At 42.5% G+C, this 24,486-nt stretch overlaps 1 protein-coding gene across 5 annotated transcripts in view; it reads right to left on the bottom strand.

The window, feature by feature from the left end:
- Positions 1 to 24,486, bottom strand: part of LOC144680682 (muscular LMNA-interacting protein-like) — a 234,053-nt gene that overhangs the window by 7,664 nt on the left and 201,903 nt on the right. For all 5 annotated transcript variants that reach the window (XM_078541929.1, XM_078541930.1, XM_078541928.1 and 2 more), the window contains 3 exons: positions 21,942 to 22,070; positions 12,633 to 12,686; positions 5,983 to 6,141 (listed from right to left, as the gene is read on the bottom strand). In XM_078541929.1, the coding sequence (XP_078398055.1) occupies positions 5,989 to 6,141; positions 12,633 to 12,686; positions 21,942 to 22,070 (336 nt within the window). In that variant the 3' untranslated portion in view covers positions 5,983 to 5,988. The remainder of the gene's footprint in view (positions 1 to 5,982; positions 6,142 to 12,632; positions 12,687 to 21,941; positions 22,071 to 24,486) is intronic.

Raw genomic sequence — 24,486 nt, 5'->3', positions numbered from 1 at the left:
ATCCATTTACAAGCGGGAACTGTTTCTCCCAATCTACTCTGTCCAGGCCCCTCTATGATTCTTTGATTATAAATTCAATGCTCGACTTCCACTTCAATTGAACAATGGGCATAAAGCTAATGGCTGATCTTTAATTGTGATTGTAATTTCCAAACAAACAATATTCTCGTGTATGGAAACAACCACCTCATTGCAAGATATGAGTAGCAGCTCACTTGCCAAATGGTGCATTTGAAAGAAAATGACTTGATATCAGATCCTGCGAGACAGTACACTTTTATAAAAGACACATTGCTACCTCACCACTCCCCCTATCCCCGACACCACCACTTACAGTATTCAAATTAAATAAGATATTGGGTGCAAATTTCAGTTGATCATCCCAGCCGAAATGATGGGACCTGTAGTGGGTCGGGAATGAGCCACGGCATAAGCACTCGTGTTCCACGTACCCCAACCAATCAGACACAGTGGACAGAACGACGTATGAATGCTGTTGAAGGAAGGATTTCTAATTAAAGGGATTCTGAGCAGAGGTCAGAATGACTAAACTGGACAAGGATTCCTGTGATATATTTCGAAGTCAGGATGGTGAGTGACTTGGAGGGGAACTTCTAGGTGGTGGTGTTCCCATCTATCTGCTGCCCTTGTCCTTCTAGATGGTAGTGGTCGTGGGTTTGGAAGGTGCTGTCGAAGGAGCCTTGGTGAATTTCTGCAGTGCATCTTGTAGATGGTACACATTGCTGCTACTGTGCATCGGTGGTGAGGGAGTGAATGTTTGTGGATGTGGTGCCAATCAAGTGGGCTGCTTTGTCCTGGACAGTGTCAAGCTTCTTTAGTGTTGTGGGAGCTGCACTCATCCAGGCAAGTGGGGAGTATTCCATCACACTCCTAACTTGTGCCTTGTAGATGGTGGAAAGGCTTTGGGGAGTCAGGTGAGTTATTCACCGCAGGATTCTTAGCCCCTGAATTGCTACTGTAGCCACAGTATTTATATGGCTAGTCCAGATCAATTTCTGGTCAATGGTAAACCCCAGGATGTTGATAGTGGGGGATTCAGTGATGGTAATGCCATTGAACATCAAGGGGCGATGGTTAAATTCTCTCTTGTTGGAGATGATCATTGTCTGGCACTTGTGTGGCGCAAATGTTACTTGCTACTTGTCAGCCCAAGCCTGGATATTGTCCAGGTCTTGCTGCATTTGGACATAGACTGCTTCAGTATCTGAGGAGTCGCAAATGGTGCTGAACATTTTGCAATCATCAGTGAACATCCCCACTTCTGACCTTATGATGGAAGGAAGGTCATTGATGAAGCAGCTGAAGTTGGTTGGGCCAAGGACACTACTCTGAGGAACTCCTGCAGTGATGTCCTGGAACTGAGATGACTGACCTCCAACAACCACAACCATCTTCCTTTGTGCCAGGTATGACTCCAACCAGTGGAGAGTTTTCCCCCCTGATTTCCACTGAGTCCAATTTTGCTAGGGCTCCTTGAAGCCACACACGGTCAAACGTGGCCTTGAGGTCAAGGGCAGTCACCTCACCTCGGGAGTTCAACTGTAATGAGGTCAGGCGCTGAGTGGCCCTGGCGGAACCCAAACTGGGCATCAGTGAGCAGGTTATTGCTAAGGAAGTGCCACTTGATAGCACTGTTGATGACCCCTTCCATCACTTTACTGATGATGGAGAATAGACTAATGGGGCGGCAATTGGCTTTGTTGGATTTGTCCTGCTTTTTGTGTAAAGGACATACCTAGGCAATTTTCCACATAGCCAGGTAGATGCCAGTGTTGTAGCTGTACTGGAACAGCTTGACTAGGGGCGCAACAAGTTCTGGAGCACAAGTCTTCTCAGTACTATTGTTGGAATATTGTCAGGGCCCATAGCCTTTTCAGTATCCAGTGCCTTCAGCCATTTCTTGATATCACGTGGAGTGAATCGTATTGGCTGATGACTGGCATCTGTGTTGCTAGGGACCTCCGGAGGAGGCCGAGATGGATCATCCACTCGGTGCTTCTGGCTGAAGATTGTCGCAAATGCTTCAAACTTATCTTTGTACTGCTGTGCTGGGCTCCTCCACCATTGAAGATGGGGATATTTGTGGAGCCTCCTCTACCAGTGAGTCATTTAATTGTCCACCACCATTCATGACTGGATGTGGCAGAACTGCAGAGCTTAGATCTGATCTATTGGTTGTGGGATTGCTTAGCTCTGGCTATCACTTGCTGCTTATGTTGTTTGGCATGCAAATAGTCTTGTGTTATAGCTTCACCAGGTTGACATCTCATTTTTAGGTATGCCTGGTGCTGCTCATGGCATGCCTTCCTGCACTCTTCATTGAACCAGGGTTTATCCCCTGGCTTGATGGTAATGGTAGAATGGGGGATATGCTGGGCCATAAGGTTACAGATTCGAGTACAATTCTGCTGCTGCTGATGGCCCACATGGATGTCCAGTCTTGAGTTGCTAGATCTGTTCACAATCTATCCCAATTTAGCACGGTGGTAGTGCCACACAACACGATGGAGGGTATCCTCAATGTGAAGGTGGGACTTCATCTCCACAACAACTGTGCAGTGGTCACTCCTACCGACACTGTCATGAACAGATGCATCTGTGCCCTTGCCACCCTCAGTGCTTCCTCCAAACAAGGATCACTGATTCATCAGCTGAGGGAGGGCAGCGGTGGTAATCAGCAGGACGCTTCCTTGCCCATGTTTGACCTGATGCCATGAGACTTCTGGAGTCGATATTGAGGACTCCAAGGGCAACTCCCTCCTGACTGTATACACTGTGTCGCCACTTCTGCTGGATCTGTCCTGCCAGTGGGACAGGACATACCCAGGGATGGTGATGGTGGTGTCTGGGACATTATCTATAAGATATGATTCCATGAGGGTGACTATGTCAGGCTGTTGCTTGACTAGTCCATGGCACTAGCCCCCAGATGTGCGGCAAGTAGCGTACTATGAAGGACTTTGCAGGGTCGACAGGGCTGAGTTTGTCGCTGTGACTTTGTCACGTTTTGATACGTGCTAGGCCTGGTCTAGAGTCACATGTAGGCCAGACCAGGTAAGGACGACAGATTTCCTTCCCTAAAGGGCATTAGGGGTGGGTTTTTACAACTATCGACAATGGTCATCATTAGAATTTTAATTCCAAATTTCATTTAATTTCAAATTCTACCATTTGCCGTGGTGGGATTCGAACCTGGATCCCCAGAGCATTACCCTGGGTCTCTGGATTACTGTCCAGCCACAATACCACCATGCCCTCACCTCCCCCAGATTTCCATGATTTACCTGCGAGTCACTGGCAGTAAGGTAACCAGCCAAAATTGTCCTGGTCAAATCTGAGAGCTGCCCCATGGTGCCTGGATTCAGAGATTAATTAATTCAAAGAATGTTCAGTGGCATGGGCTGTTTCTCTTTAAAGTGTTAACATATCTAAGCCCACAGACTCAATGAAACCATTAGAAGTAATTTATCAATCTTCCATTTCTGCCTGAAAAGTGAAGCTGGAAAATGACTCCCATTATCTCTTATAAAGGAAATTGTTTGAGAGAAAGATAATTAATAGAGCCGATTTTCAGGGTATGCACTGAGGAACACTGTCCCTTTGGAACATACATCATTGATGGCTGCACTCAGCTCCGGACATATCCATTAAAGGCTGATGTACCCAGATAATCATCCCTAATCTCTCGATATTAACAGCTTACCTCACAGTGTATAGGATACTGCTGAAATTTTAGGGCACTGCTAGTCCTCTAAGAGTAAACAGGCATGAAAAACTTGTGTTCAAAATAAATGACTGCATTACCTGCTCAACACTTGCTCAACTCTGAATGGGCCTTCAGATTCTGTTAAATGATCAGGAACCTTGTTCTGACCATCTATACGATCACATCGTGAAGGTCTACAAAGACTTTTACTCAAAACTTTGCCACGTTACAAAACGAGTTAATAAAATATGCTTCTAATGAAGAGCATTCTAATTCCTTGTCCATTGATTCTACCCTTAATATATTATAGTATTATACTGTAAGCATCCTGCTGTGATTTACTGTTTGTTGATCTTATCAGTAAATAAGTACACTAGTATTAGCCCAGACACACTGATCTGAATTTTTGTTCCAGGGTTTTGATCCCACCACCAATTGTCAATTCGGGAACCCAGGTTTGCTGATCAAGGGACCCCGAGGTAGATTTTGGACAAGGTGGCCAATTAAGAGGCCAGTACTGGGAGCCCTATCCAATTAAGGTGAGTCTCTGGGTATCAGCAGCCGCACCTGCAAAGCTGGGAGAACGATAAGATAATTCCAAAGAATTTTCAATGTTTAAAAATGAAATATGGCCACAGCTCCCAGGCCACCATTGTGGAGGGGCAATCCCACCACAGGAAAGCCTGCAGCTGCAGTTGTGACCCACTGGCAATCGTGGCTGAGGGAGGTGGGGGTATTTAAATAAGGCATTGGTGGCCACCCCGGCCTGCTGCCAGGAGTCCGTCTCCACCCATCTGCTTGACTTTAGCCTCAGCTGGGGGTCCATCTGCAGTCTGGAAATTTCCAAACAGCATGTGAAGAGTGCACTTTAATTAGCCTAACTAGTTAGCCAACACTGGCAGGCGCAAGGCAGTCCCCCACCACCTCATCCCACCCCAGAAGCAGCCTCCCTCAAATTAAGCCAGAGGCAGGAAAATGCCGGCAGACCGGCAGGTTGTGCAAAAATTGTCTGTACACCCACCTCCAAGCATACTGCCTTCGCAGAATGAAAACACAGCCCAATGACTTGACGTGGGGAAAAGACAGGAGATCACTTCAGGGAACCCAGTTGTTGCCAGGGCCAGTAACCCAGTTACAGGTTGCCGATCATGGACTTACTGTATGAGAAATGAGGAATACAGGTTTCAGTGCAGAGACTTGCTCGTCCTGGCTACAAAAACCATCTTTTTGCTGTGAGCTCAAAATATTTACTGGGGAAAGTGGAGGGCAGATAGGGTGCAGGTGAAGTTAAAAAAAGCCAAAGAGCCCAGCAAGGCTGAGGGTGCAAGGTCCTAAGGAGCTACATTAACATTTTCTTTTTAGCTCTGAAGGCTTCCTTGAGGGGCAAGGGAAGAGTTTCCATTTCTCCAGTGCCCACAAGGAGTGCTGAAACAGGCCCTTGTCTTAAAGAGCCAGCAGCATCTGCCTCCCTTGCACTGCTGAATTTCCTGGCCTCTGGAAATGTACACAATAATAATGTATTTTAAATCAGGCACTTAATTGCACCCTAAGAGCCCATTAACTGTGTTAATTAAGCACACCCCCAATCCACCACCATAAAAAAGGCAGATTGCTGCCACCGTCCCCATATTTAACTCTTTAATCTCCAGACCTTCTCCTGCCATTATGGGGTCAGGGGAGGCAGTGGGAAGCAGGGATTAATTGAGACTGAAGTGCTGGGAGGAAGCTTATGGTGGCCAAGTCTTTGAAATGTCGAAAAACCACAAATAATGTGAATGCAAAGAGAATATTTAACCACAGTGATGAGCAGAAAAAGAATAAGGGTACAAATTTAACAAGTTCATGTCAGACTAGTGATTATAATAATCCACCTGCACCCCCCCCCACCCCGCTCCCCGCCAACCACACTCCCCACAGTAGCAGAGTGGATATCTACCTCAGATTTCAACCAAAAGCAGATGAATAACTCTTTTAATATCATTTGTGGAGAGCAAGCCAAGGGTTAAAGAAGGTGGGATGTTTCTTTGGCTTTGCTCAGCAAATAGGCAGGTTATGTGCTGAATTAACCGGACAGTATCCAGGGTACGAATCCCATGAAAGAACTGGGCTTAATGAATGCAAATAGCCCTTTCCTAACTTAATTTCTTTTTATGCACAGCGCAACTTTTGCTAATGTCAGATCATGTGTTGTATTGTTGCAATCTCAAATAATTGTTTCGTTACTGGGCTTTGCATCGAGGAAGTGTGCTGCTCACCTTTGCTCATGTTTTGACAGCTTGCTCTAACTCCTCTTCCAATATCATCAGGACTTCTTGGTTCGAATCAGTGTTTGGCAGTAGTGACCTCTCAGATTCCCTTCGCCTGCCTTGGCTTTGGTGCTGATCCCTGTTCAGTTTTGTTGTCACATGAGTGAGCTGCAACAGTCAAAAACAAGGAAAGTGAAAGTTATCTTTTTCCCCCAAAATATCAATTCAAAGTCATTAAGAGTGAAACATTCACTGCTGAATTTCCTGGCCTCTGGAAATGTGCACAACAACAATGTATGTTGTGAAACAGGTGCATTGCGCCTGTGCAATCAGTCTACTTATACCAGAACTGTGATGTTTTGTTCACGAGTTCACTGATCTCAGGTTGGGAGGGGTTGTGAGTGGGAGGTGGGGGGGAGGGGGGGTTGGGGGTTTGGAGGTTGAAGGGTGGGAGGTGGGGGGTTTGGGGGTGGGGGGGGTTGGGAGGTGGGGGTGTTGGAGATTAGGGCTGGGGTTGGGGAGTGGGAGGTTGGGGGTGGGGGTGGGCAGGGAGGTAATGGTGCTGCAATTAGCTTCAATGCACATGGGTGAAGAAAGGAAAATAAGCTACAATTCCTGCTCCCGGCTGTTATCCAACACCCAATGTTGCAAGTGAGCATCCGCAGATGTCAGATGAGGAGAGGATAAGGTACTGCTGAGGGTTAATAGCCTATAGGTGAATTGCCAATACTCATCCCCTGAAGGCGTTACTTAATTTACTTGGAACATGGATCTAAGGTATCACTTACTGCCTGTACCCCATCTAAGTACCCATCATTTATCATTGAGCTGCCAGTGTACGTTGTCAAACCTTTCAACTATCAGCTATATAATCTTAAGTTAGGAGTTTGGTAGATAGTGGGTAGATGGGCTGGATCAAGGGTCAGAAGAGGCTCAGGTAAGTTTCATTTTTTTAAAAAAAAAGTTTGCCTCTGGGCCAGGAGGAGGTGTGAACTTCTCTGCCTCACAAGGAAACCTTAGGCCGACCCTGCCCTGGGATTTACCCACTCCTTTCCACGACCACCATTATGACCTACTTTCGTCGATTGAGTCACCTGACTGCTGGCCGACAATGGCCTCCTGTCACTCGAATACTCCTGCTTGCTGGCCAGGGAGTTATTCACACCAACCCTGGGTAGCAGTCCAAACTACATTCTGAGAATGAGGACTAGGAGCTAGAAACTCTCCAGGCCTTGGGCACTGCCAGCATGTGCTCTTTCTGTTCATCTGGCACCAATCCCACCTTCCAGTGAATCTTAAACGCCACAAGTCTCAGTGCCAGATTAAAAACTCAAAAGCAGATATTTACCCCACCAAACGTATTCACATAACACGTGTCAGGCAAACAAATAGTTAACAATCTTAGCACTGCTGTAGACAATGGAACCAATAGTTCTTAACTAGCTGACATTTTCCACCACTTCCAATTATCCTCGTACAGCAAATTCTGTGTCCATTGACATTATCACTGCTTCCATCCCATCGAAGGTTATTACTTGTCGACAGCACAACTATCCAGTCTGCCTCAACCAAGTGGAATGTCTCTAATCTAACATTTAACGTTGAGTAAAAAGAACAGTCTCCATTTTAAACCCCAGCTATCTGAACAACACAAGGCCAGAGACAAAATTTCCTGCTTAAGGCACGGAATCAAGTTGAAAAACATGCAGCTGACACCAACTTGTCCTGCATTTCACAGTGGCCATTTCATCATAGTCATTCCTTTCCATGTTACATAGCTGCTTCCAGTAAACACGTGCATTATGTGTGATCTTCTGTCCAGTGGCCCAGGCTTCAAATGTTCTGGGCAGGACCATCACAGACAGAATGCCCTTTCTGGAAATGTATAAAAACTGGTGAATCAGCAGATGACGCTGAACTTGTATATTGTTGCAGAAATTAAATTATAGTTTTCCCTTTCTCTTCCAATTACCTCCTCCACACTCCTGGGGGTTAGTGGAGAAGGGTGGGGGTGGGAGTGCTGACTCTCACCCAGGCACAGACCCACATGGGCTGGCCAATTCCCAAAGGCAGTGCAATACAGCACTATATCCACAAACACCCACATTACTGGAGGGTTCACTGGATAGCGAAACCTTAGCTAACGTTTGCCTCACCTAGCCCAGACACACTGAGACCAATTGTAACATCCTTCTCACTAACGCAGCCGGCGTCAGCCTGGCAGCTAAATGTGATCCATGTGCGACTGAGTTCTATGTACTTTTTTTTAAACTGATGATTTCATTTCAACCAAAAGTGCACATCATGAATTCAGACATGGAGGTCAGTAGATCCTACAGGATTTTCTGCTATTCATTTCAATAGATGTAAAATCCAGTGGGCCAACTGTTGCTCTGTTTCCTCACTGTTTACAAAGCTCCTCCACAGAGTTTCAAATCTTCCCTACAGCGTAAATAACTTCTATTCAAATTGTCACCATGCTGGGATAAGCAATTTTGTTTTGAAATGCAATTGAGAAGCAGCTGCAGGGGACGCTGCCATTGTCCAAAGCTGCATTGGTTGCGTATGTTACTGTCAACCAGTCTATGGCAGCAAAGCTCAGTTTCCCCAAATACTGTACAGTACTGTACAAGTTCCACAAAAAACTACTGCAGTGAATGCACAAGACACTGACTCCTGGAAAATCAAGCCCCTAAACCACACCCAAAATGGGATCCAATAAGACAGGACAGAGTTTGCGGGGGTGTGGGAGGCAGGTTCTGTGAGCAAACAGTAAACAGGCAGGCGATGGGCGGCTCACACCCAGAGGAGACAGACTTGGGGACCCGCGCAATTTCCATTGTCGGCTCTCATTTTAATCAGCCTGGCGAGCTGTTGGCACAAAACACATTCCTCATGGGGAAGCGGGAACTCTAGCAGAACTGTCACATGACAAGGCCCTGCAGCAGCCGGGAGTCATATTTAGCCTTGGAACCAGAAAGGAGCAGCAGACAGCACAATTGCAGAGCTTCCATAAGTTTTCAGATCTGTTAAAACAGGAGACCCACAAGTGAGCAACAGAAAAAGCCTCCAATAGCCCGTGCAGATTAGTTGGCAACACCTTAGCATCCCGTAAAATATTGCTAGTACTGCCCATGGTTGTTGGGTGAGTGTGGGAACTGGCAGGCGCCAGGTGTCCAAACATAAAAATGGGGTGTCGCTTGCCCTCTCTTATTTTCCTTTATGCACCACACCCTGTTGGTTAAAGGTAGTAGCTCTGGCCACCAAAAATCAAAATCGACAAACAACACAGCAGGAAGTCAGCCTGACGAGAGTTGAGACTCAGTATTGCTTCCGCTACACAAACCAGGTGGTAGTGAGATGAACATCACCCACCATGCTCCATGTCAGCTCACAGCTTTAGGGTTACACATTTGTGACCAAACTCACCAACAAGATGATGCGAAAAGTTTAATCTTACGCAGTAATTTATTTCAAGTTGTAAAAAGTAGAATTGTTCAATGAATGTAAAATTCAGTCGAGCCGATGCAGCAGGAAACTCAAATCTCTCAAAATGTTGCTAGCTGCAATTCTAAACAGCCAAAACTATTCTGCTCTGCCTTTAACAGAAAAGTAATTTTGTTAGAATTTCTGTGAAAATATTAACCACCTAGAGAAATCTGTATTGGCACTGATATGAGGAGCTTCCCAATCTCGATGAAAATGGAATAATAATTGTGATTGCCCACGCTACACAGGGCACAGTTATTCCAGTATTTACCTTTTACTTTCAAGATGCCAATCATTGTACGATTAGTTTCCTATTTACATCAAGATTATGAAGAATTAAAACGTGCTGTTAGTCCCAGAATACAGACCATGACCAAGAGTTCCCACTGTAGGCGCAATCAGAAATCAGGGCACAAAATGCACAAGTTTCCAGACAAGATCTCCAGTGTCTGCTCAAACTCATTTGCATAATCACTGAATGTCACATCTTCCATAAAGCAGTGCAATTTGGGAAGTTTTTTGGAATGTGATATTTTTAAAGAAATGTTTGCATTAATATATCGATACATATAGTAATTTGGTACAGCAATAGTAACACAGCAGAAAATGGGTTCATCACAGAACATATACATTTTTAATAAAAGTGACCAGTCCACCACCTGCAAGTAACCTGATTTAAAAATCACTGAAAATTATTTTTTAAAAAAAGCTATACAGAACCATTTACTGGTTACATTGGTATACAGTAGTCAGTTTCTTAGTAACTTAAAAATAATCATAGAATCATAGGAACTTACAGCACAGAAGACGACCATTTGGCCAATCACACCTGTTCTCTCCCTTTGAAAGAGCAGTCATGCTTAGATCCACACACTCACTTTTTGTCTGTAACTCGAAGCTCCTCATCCTCAAGAACCTGTCCAACTCTGTTTTAAAGTTATTTGTGAAATCAGCTTCCACCATTTTTCAGGAACAGCATTCCAGATCCCAACCACTGAGTGAATGACATTTTTTCTCATTTGCCCTCTAGACCTTTTGTCAATGATTTTAAATATATGACCTCTCATTATGGACCTCTCACCAGAGGGAACAGGATAGAGAAAAACCATCAAAATTTTTACTAGGTCACCTCCTAACGCTACGTACGAACATATGAATTAGGAGCAGGAGTAGGCCATTAGGCCCCTCGAGACTGCTCCACCATTCAATAAGATCATGGCTGACCTGATTGTAACCTCAACCCCACATTTCCACCGACCCTCAATAACCTTTCACCCCCTTGTTTTTCAAGAATCTATCCACCTCTGCCATAAAAATATTCAAAGACTCTGCTTCCACTGCCTTTTGAGGGAGAGAGTTCCAAAGACTCACGACCCTCAGAGAAAAAAATTCTCTTCATCTCTACTTAAAAAGGCAGCCCCTTATTTTTAAACAGTGACTCCTAGTGCTAGATTCTCCCACATCCACCCTGTCAAGACCCTCAGGATCTTGTATGTTTCAATCAAGTTGCCTCTTACTCTTTTAAACTCCAGCAGATACAAACTTAGCCCGTCCAACCTCTCCTCATAAGGCAACCCACCCATTCAAGGTATTAGTCTAGTACACCTTCTCTGAACTGTTTCCAACAGATTTACATCCTTCCTTAAGTAAGGAGACCAAAACTGTATACAATACTCCAGATATGGTTTCACCAATGGCCCGTATAAGTGAAGCATAACTTCCCTATTTTTGTAATTAATTCCCTTCACAATAACCTTTGATGTGGCACCTTATCAAATGCCTTCTGGAAATCTGTACCCTGTTCCAGGAAGAATAGTCCCAGCTCCTCCAACCTGGCCTCATAACTGAAGTCCCTCATTCCTGGTAACATCCTGGTAAACATTCTTTCTACCCTTTCTAAAGCCTTTACATCTTTTCTGAAGTGTGATGCACAGAATTGTTCACAATATTCCATCTGAGGCCTGACCAGTGATTTACAAAGTTCTAGACTGATCTCTTTGCATATTCTATCATTCTATTTATAAACCCAAGTATCTGATATACTTTTTTCAACCACTTATCAACTTGCCTTGGTGCCTTTAAGGATTTGTGTATATGGACTAAGATCTTTTTGCTCATTTGTACTTTACAAAGCTGTGTAATTTATGGTATACTATCTTTCTATATTAATTCAGTTAAAGTGCACCACTTCACAATTTTCCACATTGAATTCCATCAGCCACGCTTCTGCCCATTTTACCGTTCTCTCTGTCAGCCTGAAACCCATAACCACCATCGTAGTAATCTACTATGGCAAGTTGCACCATCATGTGCAAACTTTAGAATGCTGTCCCTTACACCTGAGTCTGGTTGATTTATAAAACTGGAGAAGAGTAATGAATCCAGAATTGAACCTTAGCAAGCATCACTGCAAGGTATCTCTCAGACTGAAAAATATCCATACACCACCAGCTGTTGTATACTTCATATATCTCAGAGCTATGCAGAGGTGACATCCCAGCTTGTGCATGTGCAGGAATTTTACTTACAACAGTTTCATCCAGTGCTTCAAAATGTCTACAATATACAACACCACCCTTTTCTTCCTGTCATTGCCAATTTTGAATCCATACTGGCACTTTCCCCTTAATTCCATGGGCTTCTATGTTCCTAATAAGAATCTTGTGTGTCACTTTATCAAATGCCTTATAAAAATGTCCAGGCATACAACATCTACCATGATACCTTGAACAACCTTCTCTGTTACTTTATCAAAGAATATTTGAAGGTTTATAAAGTGTGCCTAGTGTCCTTGTACCTAAAATTAAAGCTTAAGTGCTTCCTTGAAAAACCACAAACATACAACGGTGATTAATTCAATCGGGGTCTGGCCAGCTTCTAGCTTTCTAAATCAGCGTTAAAGATCGCAGGAGCTCAATTTACGTTGCACATAATCTGTGTAATTGTGTGCATTGGCTTGACCAGTTTTAGGCAAATTGCGCTGATAAACTAGCAGAACCTAGCAGAAACTCCAGGTCAGTGTCTCAACACTTCACATAAAATCTTTCACAACAGAAAAATTAAAGCTTCAAAAACTATCTGAAAAAATAACATTCTTTGGGTTGCATTCTGGCAAATAACATGCAACTAATTAAAGCTAAATTTCTATGAATGCAGATTAACTCGTTTACCTCATTGATGGCCAGAGCTTCGTTTTCATGGATTGTCATTATTGAGTGACGTGGCTTCACAACATACAAATGGAGAATGACAAGAAAAATGAAAGTGTGGAATTCAATATTTGCTGTTCAAACACTAGAGCACAGTGACACGTTACTGCCGGCTATGTTTTGTGCTTATTCTAAGGATGGTATGATTTTTTATTATAATTCACTCCTTTAAGCTTATTAGCACTGAAACAACAACAAAAGAGTCATTGACTAAGTGAAGACAACCAAAATAAGTCAGTCACATTAAAAGAGAAAATATACAACAAAAGTCAGCATAATTTCTGTCAGCAGTCACACCCTTTCGTAGAATATAAATCATATCTCATGATGAGTCTCTATAACGCATCCTCAGTTACATTATACAGTTAAAGTAAATTGAAAGTAAATAACAATTGTGCATGCTATTTTATCTTTAGATGTAACAAACTGAATTGCTGCCATTTTCAAGAGTGTAGGGTTACACTATGGTCAGAGATTTCCCTAGTCCTGCAATACAAAGCACAGATATCCTTCACATTGGGTGAGTGAGTGAGTGAGTGAGTACCGTACTTAAAACTCTCATTCCCCAATAAAAATACGTAGATATTTAGAATCACGCCAAACACAAATCAATTCAGTAAATAAATTGTTCACCAATATTTTGGACTTGCAGTTCCAGAGAACAGAAATCTTCAGTGGGGACAAAGGGTACAGGCAGAGAAATTTACTTTGCCAGTTGTTTCTTTTCCCACCTTCAGCTTTCTCCCCCTCCCAGCTTGATGCCCGAGTTTGATCACAGCGTCAATCACCTATCAATTCTTTGCACAATTTGACATTTCTCATTTAGTCGTCTGAAAATTGATAGCAGTGAAGTATTCAAAAATGATGGGAAGCACTGACCTTGTCCCAATTAGTGTGGCATATCCACATATGCTTTCCAACAGTAATAATGAGATATCAAGGGGCAGTAAAACTTTGGATAATTCTCCCTTTCCCAACTCAAGACATTGAGGCTAATTTGAAAGGGTGAAGAAGAGATTGACTAGAATGGTACCAAGGATATGGTACTCAAGGCACATGGGGAGGGTAGAGAAGCAGGGAGTGTTCTCCTTAGAGCAGAGGAGGTTAGGGGGAGATTTAATAGTGGTATTCGAAATCATGAATGGTTTTGATAAAGTAACTAAGAGAGAAACTGTTTCCACTGGCAGGAGAGTCAGTAATTAGGAGATACAGAACGGAGGTAATTGTGAAAAAACCAGAGGCGAGATGAGGAGAATGTTTTTTATGTAGTAAGTTATGAAGGTATGCAGTGCACTGTCAGAAATGGGGATGGATGCAAATTCAACATAACTTTCAAAGGGGAGTTGGATAAATACCTGAGGGGGAAAACTTTGCAGTGCTATGGGAATAGAATAGGGGAGTGGGACTAATTGGATTGCTCTTTCATAGAGGCATGATGTGCGCTGTATCATTCTATGACTCTATAATTGCAGTTCCCTTAGTACTGCCTTGCTTTTTAACAACAAACAGGGATTAGACTCAGGACCATGCTGATCAGTGTGGGACACAATGGGTATTACATTTAATGATCAAGCCATGAAGGAAACAGTTTGTTCCAGAAGTTGAGGAATAACAGGGAGTAACTAAACAGTGAAAGATTGGGTGAAATGCAGAACAACAACTTAAGAAGCTATCAAGGTAAGATTGATGGAAATCTTTTCATATGAAAGTGAGGCTGCTTTCAAGCTGTTTTCACTGAGAATCCTTTTTAAACAGGCTGAAAGGGAGTTGTAAGACAGCAATCCAATTCAGTAATATCATAATCCTCACAAACAAAATTAGTGAATTATGAAAATACATAATCTAAAGATTTCATAACCCGCTGCCAACTATTAATTACTCATAATTTTTCAATGAATTTAAAAATTTGTCTTAATCACTCAGTGAGATGCAACAGGTAAAGGTTGCACATCATAGATGGAGGGTTAATAAAGGTGATGGTTAGGAGAGATCTGGTTTGTAGCATCATAAAATTTGTACTGTAGCAATGATTGTTGTTTCTGTTGTCTGTTTGCTTGAGCAGGGTTTGGCAGAAAATAAATTGTACTCCATATTATATATCAATGGAATCAAACATGGAAATCACTGTTATTGTGCTTAATGCTCAGGTGTGAACACGCTGTCCATATGCATCACCAGTTTTGAAAATTCAAGAAGGGCCATATTATCAAGGAGATAGAAATGTTCAACTGGAATGATACAGAATGGATAAGGCAGCTGGCACTGGGAGCTGCTGGGACCAAGACAGAACTAATGGTGAGAGCTGCGATCAGTGTGTGCAGGAAGCAAAACATAGCCACCCGTGCAAAAGCAGAACACAGAGCCAGCAGTAAGCGGGCAGGAACTGACACAGAACACCACCCAACTTTACTTACTGAGCCCCATGTTAATTGGGCTTGTTGATAGTTCTCTCTCCTCGGATACTGTGCTCCTCCATTCAAATCTTCTTTCATCATCCTCCTCCTCAAAAGTCTTACTCTTGACCGCCCCCCTCACCCCGTAGCTGAAAACTACCACCCCATTTCCAAACACCTTTTTCTCTCCACATTCCTTGAATGCGTTGTCACTTCCCAAATCCGTGCTCATCTTTCCCACAATTCCATGTTTAAATCCGTCCAATCGGGTTTTCAGTCTGGCCACAGCACTGAAACTGTTAAAGTTAAAAATGACATTATTTGTGACTGTGACTAAACTACCCCTTTTCATCCTTCTTGACCTATCTGCAGCCTTTGACATGGCTGACCACATCATCCTCCTCTAATGCCTCTCTTCCATCATCCAGCTGGGTGGAACTGCCCTAGTTTGGATCCATTCTTATCTATCTAACCAGAGTCAGAGAATCACCTCCAATGGCTTCTCTTCCCACTCCCTCACTGTTATCTTTAGAGTTCTCCAAGGCTGAGATGAGAGTGGCATTGGGCACGGTCGTGACATCCCACCTGCCCCCGGCCCCACGGACCAGTGACTGGCCTGCCAACACTCAATGTTTAAGGTCACATGTGAAGAATGAGCACTTTGCTCAGGTGATGACCTAATGCTGCAGAATCATACCACAGCATCACACTGACATACAGCACAAAAAAGAGGGCGAGAAAATTGGAACAAAAAATAACTCAAAATGAATCGATTGATCGGATAAAAGTGATGTATTTCAAGCTGACTCTAAAGTATTCTTTACTCACTGTTGGCTGCATTTCTTGATTCTCAATAGTTACAGATTTTTAGATCAGATTGATGGCTCCTCGATTTACAAGAGTAGACTTCAAGCACTGAAAGGTTCTGCATTTTGTTTTGTTGCAATGGTAACAGTTGGATTCATGTCTGATGAGTTAAGTGAGGAAATAGTGGTCCAATGTTGTCAAAAATTGCCATTTAAAAGTCAGAAGATTGTCAAAGGAAGGAAGAATTGCAGCTTTCAATGAGTTAACAATTGGTGAGGGGGGGAGAAAGCATTGGAAAATTACAAAGATAAACAGGACATGACCAACAATCCACTTCTGGAGGTTATCTGTAACCAGGTTTTGGAACATGGGATAAGCTCACACTCTTCTGTCCTGCATAGTAACAGTAGAATTCCTTTATTGTTTTAGGATTTTATTTTTTCATCCTCAATCAGAAGTTAATCCTTTCAGCCAATTACTGTGCAAGATAGATAGTTTTCAATACCACAATGTGGATACTGCACTTATTGATAAAGTTCACAAATAATCCCATGGTTACTTGGAGGGAAACTAAACACTGAAATAGCAAAGCTGTTATCATTGTGCGAGCTTTCCTAAACCTGTCCTGTGAAATGAGAATCTATTTGCATAACCAAACAGCTTATTGCCAGTTGGAGAAAACTCAATAGTAAAGTGCAGCTTAAGTGCTGCGCGTGCTCTCTTGTCATGTCCGAAATCAAAATTGTTGGAACTGTATGGATGGACCAGCATTTGTGGGAGAGAGATGGCTTTGTGCTTTCAGCTAGGTTCTGTTTCAGAATTGGGCCCACAATATTATCTTTTATTTTTCAAATGCTCGCTAGCTTGCGCCTTTCCAGCATTTTCTGTTTTTATTTCTGATTTCCTGCAATCTCATTTTTATTTTTACTTCATTTGGTGCCACATTGAGATAATTTCCCCAGCTTCTCCCTTTGCCTCCTGTCCTCTTGCAGTGACACCACATTCCGTGAACAAATATTCAAAAATTGACTACATGGGAGATATTCATTGGCAGTATCCATGATTAACAATCCTAATGGGAAACAGGTTAAAAAATGTTGTGTTTCATTAGTAGTTTCTCACAGTGTAATGTCTATTTTATTCTAAACGAGACAGACCATAATAAACTTCATTTAAAAAAATACCATTCTTCGGCATGTGGACATTGCTGGAAGGACCTGCATTTATTCCCCCACCCTAGCTGACTTGAGAAGGTGTGGAGTCAACTTCTTCTTAAACTGCTTCAGTTCTAGTGATGAAGCTACTCCCACAACAGTGTCAGGTGAGGGGAAGATGGTGATATAATGGTAATATCATTGGACTAGTAACCCAGAAGCCCATCCTAATTTTCTGGGGACATGGGTTCAAATCTCACCGTGGCAGGTGGTGGAATTTAAATTCAATTATATAAAGCTAGTCTCAGTAATGGTCACAACTATCATCAATTGTCGTAAAAGCCCATCTGGTTCACTAATGTCCTTTAGGGAAGGAAATCTGTCATCCTTACCTAGTCTGGCCTACATGTGACTCCAGACCCACAGCAATGTACTGACTCTTAACTGCCCTCTGAAATGCCCTAGCAAGCCAATCAGTTGTATGAAACTGCTATGAAGTCTAAGCTAAAGGAATGAAACCAGACAGTCCCAACAGCACTGTGGATGTTCCTAAGCCACATGGACTGCAGTGGTTCAAGAAGGTGGCTCACCACCAAGTTCCCAAGGGCAATTAGGGATGGGCAATAAATGCTTGCCTTTCCAATGGCTCCCACATCCCATGGAACAATAAAGAAAAAGGTAGGAAGTTCAGCATCTTGACCCACTGACAATGAAGAAACTTGATGGCAATCAATGTTATAGATGGTGGGGCCTTTCTGACTCATAACAATAGATTTTATTGAGGCATGGCGCCCAGCACAAATCCTGGGTCGAATAATTGGGTGCAGAGGCCAGCAAATTCAATTCACAGCATCACAATTTTATAGTTCCGAAGAGGAGTCATATTGGACTTGAAACGTTAACTCCTTTTCTCTCTCCACAGGTCCAGCATTTTCTGTTTTTATTTCAGACTTCCAGCATATTTATCCCAATTTCATGCTGGTCACTGGAAAACTTGCAGAGAAAATTGATTGTATTGATCTCCACGTTTGATTCTTCAAGAATGAAGTCTTCACAAAACTTATCATTGGAGAACATTGTATATCTCACCATTCCCTATGATATGTTGAATTGCCTTTTATTTGTTTCTACTGTTTCAACTGAAGATTTTCTAACGCAATAGCCAAATGGGCCATTTCAACGGTCTTGGTTATTTTCACAAGAGGATGATTGGTGGACTTTTAGATTACAGTTAAAAAAATGGCGCTGTATCTAAATATGCTACAGCCACAATTAATGATTTTTTTTTAATTCACAGGTTTTAAGTGCAGTAATAGTGTTAAGCCCACTGCAATGAATGTCTCATAGATTTGATAGCACAAGGTTGAGCGGGATGAAGAATCCGTCCAACATCGGGTATGAATACAGCGTGACAGAGATTGCTGAATTGCTACAATAGGTTACATATGCCTCATATCATAGTTCACATGTTTTAGAGCTATAGATTTTTAGTTTTAGTAATTGAATTTTAAATGTAAGTTCTGTGGGAAAACCCCCTGGTAAACATCTAGAGGCTGAAAAACCACACAGACTTAAGCTAATTACAATTCAAAAGGTAACTGGATAAGGTCCGAGTAAAATGGTGAGAGTCATAAAATGGCAGGTGGGCTTACTGAGCTAAAAGAATTGGAGACATAACGTCTGCAGTTATTCCAGTAAAGGATATAAGTTATTCATGTAACCATAGAATTAAGGAAAGCTTTGAAATTAAAAGGTGGTTAATTTGCATTCCTACTTGGAAAGAGGCCTTAGTCATATTGCTATGGAGATGGATGGAACTTAGTACGATTCTTTGTTTTGAGTTTATCTCTGTGAATTTATTCACCAACAGGAAGACTAGTTGATGTTTGGAAGGCAGCTAAGAGAGTGTGTCAGCTTTGGCTCTTATGTAGCTTGTCACTCCTCAGAAGTCGAGAGACAAAGCCAGGTCTACACCTGAAGTACAGTAAATGCTAGATCTCTCATCCATGATGCAGCCTGCAGATGGGAGCTAGTATTCAGTATAAGACAAAGTTGGTAAGGGAGAAAACAACTGGAAGAATTGTTTAGCTGGAAGCTAAAGGAAGAAACCTACAGTAACCCTCAAGAGGAGGAAATTAACCTTGTTGTGGTTGAAGTCCTGAGAGTAATCAGCTTGGTTGCAGTTTGAAACCATGGCAGCGGGCTATTGAAAACCAATGGGGTGTTTTCTGATGTTTGAAGCCACTGCACAGGAGTCATAGTGCTTGAGCTATGAAATTCAGAATTGAGAGGTTTTAAGGTAAGTCGCAGAGGCGCTTAACGCCCATGAAATCTTGTATCTTGGAGAATAGCTGGAACATTGAAGAGAAATCAGGAATCTGGATCTACCTTTTATTTGGTCCCAGAGAAGAAGTCAAGATCCGTGTAACATATAAGGGAATTGTTGGGGGTGGTGAAATAAAAAGTGGAACTGGATTTATACTTAGGTCTTTATAAGCTTTAGTGTAGTAGTGGTTGTTTCATTTCTGATTTATATACATTAAAGTTTGTTTTTGTTTAAAAACGTGAACTCTTGTGACGTAGTTCTTTCCATTAATCACAGGATGTTTGGATTTCCTTTTTTAAATGTTAACAGTCCCTAACAGGACCATAACAAACATGATACAAAACCCGGGAGTAAAACACGCTAAATAGGGGTGCATATTCTCTGTTTACTCTGAGCTTTACACTCGCACTGTCTTTTTCGGCACATAGAGTAAAAATCTTGCTTTTCAAGTGTCATCTCTCGTCCTCATGACCTCAAATGCTGGATACAGAATGCCGAAAAATGAAATATTCAGCACCATATACAATTGTGTACCAATGGCAGGGTTTTTCAGAGTAAAAGAAATTAAACCCATCATGAGGTTTCTTGTAATGTAATTGCAAGTAAGAAATTAGCGAGGGTACAATAGCAAAGTGGTTACATCACTGGTCATGTAATGGACAAATGACCTAGAGTCATGAGTTCAAATCCTTCAAATGGGGAACTTAAAAGTAATTAGTTAAATAGGTTCAGTAATGGTAATCGTAAAACTGCCGAATTATTGTTAAAAACTAAACTGGTTCACTAATGTCCTTTAGGGAAGCAAACCTTACCATGGTCTGACTCTAGATGCACAGCAACTGCCTTTTGAAATGTCCTAGCAAGCTGCCAAGTTGTATTCAAGGCAACAGCTCACCACCATCTTATTAAGGGCAATTCAGAATGGGCAATAAATGCTGGCCTTGCCAGTGATACTCACATCCCGAGGATGAATGAAAGGATTAATAATATCTGTGCAAAACACAAACTCTGTTGAGTGCAACAAATACAGTCAGACAGAAAAAAACATATCAAAGCATTACTGACCAGCTTCTCACCTTAATGTACAGGGAGTGGAGGCTGCGAGAGAGGTTAGAGGTCATGTAGTAGTTACATGGGGCAATGGGAGAGAAACGAATATGTGATCCAGAGGTTAGACAAGTGACAGGTGAGAGAGACAGTGGAATTGACTGGGACATGTCCTGAGAGCACAGCATGGTCTGGTACGTTTCATGGCACAAACTGGGATATGAGACAGAAGTTAGGATGGTGGATAATGGGAACAGCCACTGTTGAAGAAGAGCAGATAATAAAACAGATGGAACAACACTGTGAATTAACTCCTGCACTCAATAGCATTTTGGAGGTGCATTTTTTAATGGAGATAATTTTAGCAAAAAAGTCAGTGCAAATATATAAAAAGATTTCTCTTTTTTAAAACTCAGGTCAAATTTCTTATTAAAACTGTCAATAGGAATTTTGCTCTATAAAAGATTATTGTGCTGTACACACATCAGTAACAATCAATAAAAATGATGACCTATTGTGTAATTCTAATAGCAAATTCAAATATAAAGTTTGATCACAATAATTTGATCTGTGCACCAAAGGACATTGTGAGTGAAGCATTGTATGGGTGTACACAATCAGTATCAGAGTCAGTATCAGAGTCCAAAATGAACACCATTAAAATTGCAGAAAATGATTTTCAGCTAAAATGATGCTCGACTAAGAAATTGTTTCTTTACAGCACATCCTTCGTACCAAGAGACATTTGTAACCGCATTTAACATCAGAGCTGAAGTTTGGAAAACACCATTTTTGGGAAATGGGTAAAAGACAAATGGATCAAAACAATTTTTAAATGACATGTTTTGTTTTCAGTTCATTATCTTTTAGGTATAACAGATCGCCATTGATTTTTCACTATGCTTTCCCCAAAGTGTATGAACCTTCATTGAAGAGGCTGCCATTCAAATAACATTAAGGCTATCAAAGTAATTTTAAACTCAGGAAGTAGCAGTTCTGGGATTCTAATGTTATGCATTATAGTTTTTGATTACAGCAGCAGATGAAATTAATGTTGCAATGATATCATTCCATCACCAGTCACCTTGGTGTTGCATTGTACACTTGGAACCAAATCTAAGTGCTTTTCCAGGCAATGCTAGCCACTTTTTTAATGCTGGGTTTAAATACAGCCAGTGCCATAGAAACAGCAGATACAGGTACCACTACCTCAGCTTTGAGATGATGTTAATTTAATGAAAACGATTTCAATGTTTACTATTGATGGTACAATGAAATGCATGTGGCTGAGCTCAATACTATCACTGTTCAGTGAACGACACCATCAACAACATAATTATCATTTTAACAGCCTGCTTCAATTAGCTTTAGATCACTATAAAGCTGACATTTGGGTTGAGTTATACATGAATGTGAAGAAACAGAAAGCAGACAAAATTCCAACAATATCGTATATCTTCCAAGGATAATTCAGGATAATAAAAGGAGAATGTCTGATGGTTTCGTTCAACATGCACCAACCCCAGCAATTTCAGTTGCCTACCTCTTTGATTTCAGTATCACTGGTTTCTTCAAGACATTGCCTGAAAGGATTGAGACCGCTCTCTTCCATCTTTGGGGTTGCAGGTGTTTTCTGAACATTGGCAACTGGACGGATCACGCCGGGTCTAGTCTAGATTCAAAGTTTGGAAGGAAAATAACACAGATAAAACATGGTAGTGTGCTACATGCAGCTAACTAGTCAACAGCGATAATAATTACACGAATTATCTCATTAGTTTCAAAATTACACTATGAGATACTGGCGGTAAAGATTAGCACCTTTGAAATTCCTTGCTCTGTTATGTTAATAGAGGCATTAACTGTCGTTTAACAAAAACAGGGTACAAAATAAATGCATAAACATCTGTTCAATCAACAAGGAAAGTGGCGGCGGGGAGGGCGGGGAAGGAGGTAGGCGGGAGGGAGACTTGCATTTGTAGGGAGCTTTCCACAACTACTGGACCTCTCAAAGCACTTTACCACCAATGAAGTACATTTTGAGGTGTAGTCACTGTTGTAATGTTGGAAACACAGCAGCCAATTTGTGCACAGCAAGCTCCCATAAAGAGCAATGTGATAATCGCTGGTAATCTGTTTTTGTGATGTTGATTGAGGGATAAATATTGGTCAGGACACCAGGGATAACTCCCCCGCTCTTCTTCAAAGTAGTTCCATGGGATCTTTCATCTACCTGAACAAGCAGATGGGGCCTCAGTTTAACATCTCATCCAAAGGACAGCACTTCTGATAGTGCTCCCTCAAAGCTGCAGTGGAGTGTCAGTTTTGATTTTTGTACTCAAGCCCTAGAGGGGGACTTGAATCTGGAACCTTGTGACTCAGGTGAGACTGCTACCAACTGAGCCATGGCTGACACGACAAGTTTCATCTGAACACATAAGTCAGCATTAAGCGCAGGTTTTCCAGCACTCCGAACATTTGTATGTGTACAGTCATCAGAGTTCTTCTGTAGTCTGGCCCATCGAAGTTCTTATCTGAGTCCTCTGCAGCAGAGCCCATGTGCAACCTCACCCTCTGACAAGCTGGTACCTGGGCTATCCTTTCCCTCTGCCCTGGCTGCAGCGCCTTTGTGTCTGGTCTCACCACATGTCAACCTGTCTGTATGCCATCTTCTAAATTATGTACATTGTCAGTATCTGAACTGATAGTCACGACTATGAAATAGAGTGTCAGTGTCTTCATCCTCACTTTCTTCTTACTCTCCTTCCATTGCCTAGATATCTTCCATAGCTTCCAGAACTTGGAAAAAAGGGATGAGAGTTAGCTCGTGGTGAAGGGAGAGGAGAAATGATGAAGTTCATCTGCAGTTTGTAAATCAGAAGAGAATTTGCATGAGGGGCAAGTAGGATAAGAGGAGGAGGATGAGGTATGCAGATACTCTCACCTTCAATCCCATTAATGGCCTCAGTCTCAGCAATGGCCCTTCCAGTAATGGCCAGCATAGTCTCTTCCCCTCCCATTAATCTCTGCCACCTTCTCCTGCAAGGAAGTGGGAAATCTGTCAGTGAGTGTCGTGCAAACCTTTGGGTGATATGGTCATGGCTGAATAGCTGCCAGTGTGTGCAAGTTGTGACATGTGGGTGAAACTTGAAGCAGTACTAAGTGTGTGGGATGAGGTGGAGCATCTGAGTGTTATATAGGGCTGAATTTTCCCCCCCGTCAGGGCGGTTGTGCAGGGGCGGGCAGGAGCGAGCGCGAGCCCGATTGGCGCCCCCGATTGTGCGCGCACCACCATTTTACGTGGGCGGGCCAATTAAGGCCTGCCCAGCGTGACGCTCACCCGGAAGCACTGAGCACATGCGTATGCATGCGGGGGGGGATTCCCTGAGTCGGGGCCTGCGCTGTTTCGCACATGCACGCGAAAGAGCACAGAAATCTCCCTGAGGCATAGAGGTGCCTCAGGGAGATCAGTTTAAGTTCTGGGATATTTAATAAAGGTGAAAAAAAAATTTAAGGACATGTCCCCTCATGTGAAACTGTCACATGAGCTGGGACATGCCCATTAATTTTTCAAAATTTTTTATTTAATTAATAAACCCTTCATGAAACCTCATCCCGCCCGTGGATGAGGTTTCATGAAAAATGCGAAGTCCACCTGGGCTCTTTGCCTGCCGGCCAACCTTAAGGTTGGACGGGCAGCATTGTTAACAACTTTAATTACTTTGTTAGTGGCCTTATTAAGCCTTTGACAGTTCGGTGCATCGGCTGTGCACCCGCCGAACTGACAGTCTAAATGACACACGGTGACGTCAGGTCACCCGCCCGACGTCACTCCACATCATTTTATGCATCGGCGAGTGGGCCCCGACCCTGCTCGCTGACGGGGAAATTCTTACCATAGAGTCCTGATTTATGGAGATTATTGGTAGGTGAGTGATGGGTTTAGTGAATTAACAGTGGATGAGACTAGCTGAGTAATTTGTAGGGTATGGCATTTTAAGTTGCATGAACTGATCTTGACATCTCTTCTGAGATCATTAAATTCGGTTTTGCATGGCATCCAGGTGTTGGGGCTGGACTCCTGGCAT

This window comes from Cetorhinus maximus, chromosome 5, assembly GCF_964194155.1.
Source record: "Cetorhinus maximus chromosome 5, sCetMax3.hap1.1, whole genome shotgun sequence".
Classification (NCBI taxonomy): Eukaryota; Metazoa; Chordata; class Chondrichthyes; order Lamniformes; family Cetorhinidae; genus Cetorhinus; species Cetorhinus maximus.
This window is presented reverse-complemented; position numbering and strand designations above follow the sequence as displayed.